The 7,543-nt window shown below is 38.6% G+C and overlaps 1 protein-coding gene across 2 annotated transcripts; it reads right to left on the bottom strand.

The window, feature by feature from the left end:
- Nucleotides 1-207: 207 nt before the first annotated feature.
- On the bottom strand, nucleotides 208-7,306 carry LOC125271276 (CMRF35-like molecule 1). 2 transcript variants are annotated; one of them, XM_048195352.1, is made up of 9 exons: nucleotides 6,684-7,306; nucleotides 6,579-6,647; nucleotides 6,161-6,469; nucleotides 5,984-6,034; nucleotides 5,764-5,874; nucleotides 5,581-5,664; nucleotides 5,363-5,476; nucleotides 5,131-5,177; nucleotides 208-654 (listed from the first exon to the last, which is right to left on the bottom strand). In XM_048195352.1, exons 2-9 carry the CDS (start codon nucleotides 6,616-6,618, stop codon nucleotides 562-564), a joined length of 849 nt encoding a protein of 282 aa, XP_048051309.1. In that variant the 5' UTR covers nucleotides 6,619-6,647; nucleotides 6,684-7,306; the 3' UTR covers nucleotides 208-561. The 2 variants fall into 2 exon arrangements, with proteins under 2 accessions (XP_048051309.1, XP_048051308.1); XM_048195351.1 differs by having other exon boundaries at nucleotides 6,579-7,250.
- Between the last annotated feature and the right edge of the window lie 237 nt (nucleotides 7,307-7,543).

The raw sequence follows: 7,543 nt of genomic DNA, 5'->3' as shown, positions 1-7,543 counted from the left end.
TCTGCTGATACTTCAGGGCTGCGTTGTGGTCGTGTCCAATTGAGGATCGTATTCATCACGCCGGTATGGTTGGTTTGTTGAGGAACTGTGGCACTGGCTGTCGTGTTGATGATGTCTTCACAATGGATGATCTAGTCGACTCGATCTCTGCTGATACTTCAGGGCTGCGTTGTGGTCGTGTCAAGGCACAGGTCCTTGGTCTCAGCTGGATACGGCCCGGATCCGGTTGACTACTCGGTTGACTACTCGGGATAAACAGAAAGACTAATATTAGCGTAGATGCCATTCTTTTTCTGATGTAACGAGTACATCTGGTGTTATAGGAAGTGTAAACTGCATTTAATAAATGCGACTAAAAACATGTATTGATATGACAATTTAATACAACAGAATTAAAACAGTAATGCCACAATTTTAATATTAATGGGAATTCATACACATTCGTGGATACGTCAATGATTTACATTTAAATGATTTACATTTCATGTTCAGAAAAATGGTGAAAATGATGAGAAGGATAAAATGATTTGGTAGCTATATGTTATATTATATTATATAATATCATAACAATAGTTTATGAAACACACAGCTGTAAAATACAGTTGTAATTGTGTCTCTGTCCTCTGGATCACAGTGACGTCCAGCATCTTTGATCTACAGTCACAGAAACATTATTAAGTTAGTTAACAGAGAAAATAACTCTATTTACAGTTTTAACACAAATATAATCATTCACACACAAGCTGCTGGAGATTCAATATCAAAGTAGTAAAAATTACTGCAAACACAGTATCATTAAGAAATAAAATCTGCTAACACAATTACTGCTGTAAAACCTTGAGTTTGTGGGATTACAAATTTGTACTATGTTATATCTAGGTTTCAATGTAATAGTATATGAACTGAACAGGTTATGTACATTGTATTTTACATTTTGAGGTAAAGATAATAAGGAGATCAAGGCAGGCAGCCCAGGGGTCTGTGAAATTAACCTTTTGTCTTCACACTCTTCCTGACCATTTGGCAGGACAAGCTCAAGATGCAGCAGTGCCTTTGTCTCTATGATAATGTAAAGGTATGGGCGATACTGTCAGACTGATTGGATTAGCACCTATGCATTTGAATGCTTTGATCTTCCTACTGGAAGTCAAACTATGTGTGAATGTTTACATAGTCTTAGTTCTCATGACCAGCTACTATTTATACTATTTGGGGCATTATTATCTACACAGTCGGGGGTAATATCCTGTATTGTCTTTAGATGCTTTTGTTTTAGTGGTCACTTCTAAGGCTGTGTGTAAGGGCAGCACCTTTAAGGACTGCCCACTGAATGCCTATAAAACATCATGTATACACTGCATGAGTTAGACTTGAATGACTGCAGCGACGCAACAGCACGTTTCTCAATAAAGAGTAACTTCTGCTTGAAAGATATCCCAACGTCTCCTGATCTCTGTTTCGACGAGGGAAAAAGTTTCCAACAGTTTTGGTGCCGTGGACCAGATAGAGCTTCTCACCTCAATCCAGATTGAAACTTCAAGCACAACAAAGATCTGACCCAAAAGAAGATCCAGGCTGAATTTTCCTGTACACCCAAGGGTTGGTGAGTGATACTCTATCCAAAAGAACCATTAAGACCAGTACAAAGTTGTTATCCTCTGCGCCGTCAGAGAAGAGTTAACAGACAGCTGTAGGGTTTGGTTAACTAAGTTATCCTCTAAAAATGTTCTTTTAGAGATGAAGTTTATCCTCTGTTCAGACAGGGAAGATTAGCATTAAGTGCTAATATTGGTATCCTCTGTTCAGGCAAGGAAGTTTTAGCATTACGTGCTAAAGGTTGTTTATCCTCTGTTTAATCAGGGAAGGTGGTGCGTTAACAGAATAGCCATCCTCTACTTTGCTAGAGAAGAAGGTTCATCCTCTGTTAATTCAGGGAAGGTTACAACTGTTACAGTGTGTTAGCAAGTTGTTTCTACTCTGCTCGTCAGAGAAGGTTGAATACATTATGATGTGTATTAACTAGGTTAACCTCTGCTCTGTCAAGGAAGTGTTGAAGTGTATTGTTGTGCCAGAAAGACATTACAAAATGTTGAGAAAGAACGCTAGATTAATTCCAACAACTGAGAAAGGTGGACTAGCTACTCCTTTATGGACAGACAGTGAGTTCAAATCATTGTTAGGAAAGCACATGGACTCAATTGTGACTGAGTCAGTCAGATTGGATTTGACAAAGAAATTTGGGATTCATCCAGAAAAAGTATGGTCCATTGAAGAATGCAAAAAGGTACTTGGTGCTTGTATCCAGAAGAAAAATATGAAGGGCATTATCTGCTGCCACAGAGAATTTACTCTATCCATTGCAAAAGAACAAATCCAATTTATTGCTAATTTAGAAGAGCAGAACAAACAGTTGCACACTCGAGTGTCTCATCTCACTCAGAAGTTGGGTCGTAACAAAGCAACAACCAAAAGTGACTCAAAAGACAAACAGTCAGATGAAAGCTACCCTGACTTACAGTCTTTCTGTAGACTAGAGGATAATAGCAATACTGGATTGATGGATAAAGATGTAAATGCAGTTGAAGTGTGTGGAGCGAGACAAAAGGCTCAGAGTAGGGCAAAAGGGGTTGACACAGTTCCATCTGTAACCCCCATACTACAGTTAGAAGCAGTCAGTACCGCTCTAGGTCCTGAAGACATAGAAAGAATTGCTGAGAATTTGCCATCAGTGCATAGAAACTTTTCTGAGTTTAGGACAGAGTTGTCCAGAAAAATGAAGCTCTATGATATGTCCCTAGCTGAAGTCACCCAGCTAATGTCACAAATCCTGAAAGAGTCAATGATTTTGAAAGTGCTGTAAATAGTTCTGAGTTTCAGCATTCCAGCAAAGGTGAATTGAGAGAAGGAGTTCTGAGAGTGTTACAGAGCCTTGTTGGACCAAAGGTGGACTGGTCAAAGATAAATAGCTGTGTACAGATGAAGGATGAAACTGTAAGTGAGTACACTGAAAGATTTTGTCAGTTAGCTGCAGCATACAGTGGAATAGTTGACATTCTAGAGAAGGTGTTAGAGGATAATGGACCACTGGTCCGCATGTGGTTTGATGGGTTCTCCTCAGAATACAGAAATGCATTGCCTTTCTTAGACCTCACATGGTCCAATGGAACCCTGCAAAACAACTTGGATAGGTTAGCTATTTGGGAAAGAGACTCCGATGTCAAGACAAGAGTAAAGATTGCAGCAGCATCGTTTAAGGTCAACACAGAGAATCGACAGAAACGTAAATGTCCTAAGAGAGAAGGCAGTTGTCATTACTGTGGTAAACCTGGACATTGGATGAAAGAGTGTAGGAAAAACAAAAAGACATTAAAAGAAATTAACAGCTTTTCTCAGCTCCTACTCAGTCTACTTGCTACATTGAAACTGCCCCTCCCCTCTTCTCCAAACTCTTGGAGCAACAGCTTGCTGACATGTATTTGGGCTGTGAGTGTTTAATTTCCCCAGTAATCTACAAGAAAGCTGAAAGACTCATTCTGAACAAAAGATAGTTAACTGTCACTTCCACCATTTGGGGATACTGGTTAAGTACACTCACAGCCTTAAATGTTATGCTACAACACACTCCATTCACTTATCCATCCTCTTTGGGTTATGATGTCTGCTATGACTGATGTTTCAATGGAAGATGGAGATGTAGCACCTTACATTTGGAGTAGGACTAGAGAATAGGACACACAGACCAGTGAGGAGCCCATGGAAGAGCCGAAGTGCAACAGGCCTCAGGGGCCAACCCTGTGGTGAAGACTTCCTCATAGGTTTCCCCCTCTCTCAGTTTATCCCCACCTTACTGGTCTATAGGTGTCAAATTGATTAAGACTAGGTTAAGAAAAAGAAGAACAAAACCACTAAACGATCACTAGAAGTTTATTATGATAAGAGTTATACTTTATTATGAATACTGCTGGTCTGCTGTTTCTTTGTTTTCTTGTGTTGCAGGTATGTATATATGCCATGACGGCTCATAAGCAGCACCTGGTGTAAAGCATCATCTCAGATATCCATGTACAACCTTCATGACGACATCTGAGCAACTCGGAGTTGCACAACAACACAGAATCATCTTGGGACAAACATGGAAATGGACTCTATAGGGAACAGACTCCACAGATATTCAGGAGCCGTGGACTTTTAGGACTTCCACACTTATGCTACATGGTTTTCTGTGTCATCATGTAGTTTATACAACATGTTACCACCCTGCGTTGTATATGTGTGTCAACAGTATACTCAAGTACTTATGTAAATGTTGGACACGACATAGAATAAGATGCATGTGCCTGTAACTGTTATAATTTGTATGACTGGAAGATGGGACTTGTTAACAAACATAGGTTACAGAAGGGATTTATGAAGGAATTTGTATTATGTGAGAATTATTAGAACTCTCAAAGGGGTAACTGTGGGATTACACATTTGTACTATGTTATATCTAGGTTTCAATGTAATAGTATATGAACTGAAAAGGTTATATTAACCTGTATTTTACATTAGGAGGTAAAGATAATAAGGAGATCAAGGCAGGCAGCCCAGGGGTCTATGAAATTAACCTTTTGTCTTCACACTCTTCCTGACCATTTGGCAGGACAAGCTCAAGATGCAGCAGTGCCTTTGTCTCTATGATAATGTAAAGGTATGGGCGATACTGTCAGACTGATTGGATTAGCACCTATGCATTTGAATGCTTTGATCTTCCTACTGGAAGTCAAACTATGTGTGAATGTTTACATAGTCTTAGTTCTCGTGACTAGCTACTATTTATACTATTTGGGGTATTATTATCTACACAGTCGGGGGTAATTTCCTGTATTGTCTTTAGATGCTTTTGTTTTAGTGGTCACTTCTAAGGCTGTGTGTAAGGGCAGCACCTTTAAGGACTGCCCACTGAATGCCTATAAAACATATACACTGCATGAGTTAGACTTGGATGACTGCAGCGACGCAACAGCACGTTTCTCAATAAAGAGTAACTTCTGCTTGAAAGATATCCCAACATCTCCTGGTCTCTGTTTCGACGAGGGGAAAAGTTCAAGTTCAATAAATAACCATAATCATCAGTTTCTGATCACTCACCTGTTCATAAAACACTGGATTAAACGCTTCGATGGATGACAGCAGACCTGTGAAATAGATCCATATTTCTTAGACACTTCTTCATAAATAATCTTATAGTTCATAATTATGAGATCCTTTAATTCAGGTCTCATACATATCATCCTAAACCCAACTCTAGATAATCTTCAGTCTTTTTCTGTATTCTAAAATGCTGAAACATCAAAATGACTTATTTAGTGTAAAATATTACCTTTCTTCTTCTTTTTATTTCGTACAGTCACTATAACCAGTGAAACTGCTATCAGGAGTAAAACTAAAACCTCCACAGTGATGATAATCACAACTGAACCTGAAACGTACAAGCCTGAAATACAATAAAAATGCAAACAACCAGAAGAATTAGAAAAGAAGCTGGTTTACAGAATGATTAAATTAAAGACTTAAATGAAAAGAAAGGAATATGAGGACCATTGAAACTCATGTTGCCATGGCAACCATCTGTCTGCCCTTTGACTTCCTGTTCTGATGAATGGTGTGATGTGAAGTTCAGTTCTTCATGTGAGAGAAATATAGTGTGTCAGGTGAAGACATCAGCAGTAAATGATAAACACATATTTAATAACAGATATCACGAGAGATCAGAAGATGAACCTGTTGAAGAGCTGATCTGATGGTCTGTGATCGTGATGCTGCTGGATTGTGGGATTGTGTCTGATGTTCTCAGATATGGCGGCGTGTTTGAAAATGAGCTGATAGTTTGATCTGAAGGGGAATAAAGACTGAGCTGTTATACTGACACATTAATGCACATAATCATGGGTTTATGTGAAGAGAAACTTGAGCTGGAAGATTAATATTGAATATCAGACACCTGGATAGAAGGTGGAGGTAAAGATCTGGACAGGTTTTGGCCTCTGTGGAGCTGAGAAACAAGGTCACAGCGTACAAATGACACAAATACATTTTAATAACACAATCATTAACTACAGCATGAAGCACAAACATGAATGATGAAGCAGACTGTTGTTCAGTATTGAATATCAGGCACCTCTGAGCACAATAAGATTGACTTCTTTGTAGTGATCAGCTCCAGCTCTACAGGCGTATATTCCAGCATCTTCCATCTTCAGTTTACTGATGGTCACTGTAAATGATCTGGTCTTACGATCATCCTGCAGTGAGAATCTGCCCTTAGACTTTCCTCCATCAGATCGTCGTATAAGGACTCTCTCTCTGAAAACTCCTTTGAAGAAGTATTTGTAAGAGTTTTCATATCCTCTTGGATAAGGACACTTAATAATCACTGATTCTCCCTCCATTCCTCTCACTGGAAAGTCCACAGACAGTGAACTGATCACTGCACACACACACACACACACACACACACTGCTTTACTCATGTACACTGATAAAACAAGCCATAATAAAAGATAATAAACACTTGTATTAGAGATCTTGAGCTCTTACCCGTCAGCAGAAACACACAAACTGTCAGCGGAAACTTCATTTCTTCATCAGTTCAGTTCAGAAAATCAGTCTGAAACTCTCAGCAGTTCCTCAAACTACTTTCTGAAACTCAAATAACAATAATACTGCTCTCATCTATCAGTGGAGAATAAAATAATACATTTGTTTCTCATCTCACGTGTTGAGAGTCAAACTCTACTGTTCACTGACTGTGTGTCTGTGTTTCTATGTGGTGTTCGGTGTGAAACGCCTCTCAGGTTTGACCAGGAAATTAGCTGCGAATTCATGAACTACAACCTGTTTCCTGTCCTCTCTGTTTCTATCTGTCTTTAATATGTTTGATTGCTTTCTGTTGCCCTTTTATACAACTAAATTACATTTTTAAAAATATTTCTGGTGCAGTGAAATCCAGTCAGATGGAGACGTGATGAATTAAAAATGATTTTATAATAAAATGCATAATAAAAACAATAAAATCATGAATTGTTAATTCAATTTGTAAGTAATAATCGGTTTTCAATAAGTGAGAAAGTAATAATAAACAAGTCCTTAACCAAATATGTCGAGTAAATTAATGTTGCAGGAGAGCAAAGGAAGAGAAGAAGAGCGAGTGAGATGCAAGAGCTCCTCCAGTGCATGAACTTTGCCAGTATTCCTCTTGGTTTTATATTCTGCCAGCGTAGTGAAACATTGTGGTTTTGACACTACAGAAGCAGTGAGGGCCAAATAGGTATCTTCACCATGTCTGGACTTTATGCTAAACTCATGCAGCAGTTCATATTAAACCGGATGCCAGACTTTGTGCAGGGGAACATATCTCACTTTTTAAAGAAGAGAGAGCACTTTGTCAAAGCAGAAGTCTGGTTTGAATAAGATATATGACTATGCGTATATTACATCAAAAGATACAACAGACAAAAATATCATTCATAAATGGATTAATACAAGAATAATATGTTTGAAAG

The sequence above is a fragment of the Megalobrama amblycephala genome, linkage group LG7, assembly GCF_018812025.1.
Source record: "Megalobrama amblycephala isolate DHTTF-2021 linkage group LG7, ASM1881202v1, whole genome shotgun sequence".
Classification (NCBI taxonomy): Eukaryota; Metazoa; Chordata; class Actinopteri; order Cypriniformes; family Xenocyprididae; genus Megalobrama; species Megalobrama amblycephala.
The sequence above is the reverse complement of the archived record's forward strand: the minus strand, read 5'-3'. Positions and strand labels throughout refer to the sequence as shown.

Bases quoted from the DNA above. Each gene is read 5' to 3' on its own strand.
- LOC125271276 (XM_048195352.1), bottom strand. From the start codon at position 6,618: ATGAAGTTTCCGCTGACAGTTTGTGTGTTTCTGCTGACGG. The intron at 5,665-5,763 runs GTTCATCTTCTG...TCTCACATGAAG, and splicing joins TCAGATCAGCTCTTCAACAG to AACTGAACTTCACATCACAC. The intron at 5,477-5,580 runs GTCCTCATATTC...ATTGTATTTCAG, and splicing joins TGGCAACATGAGTTTCAATG to GCTTGTACGTTTCAGGTTCA.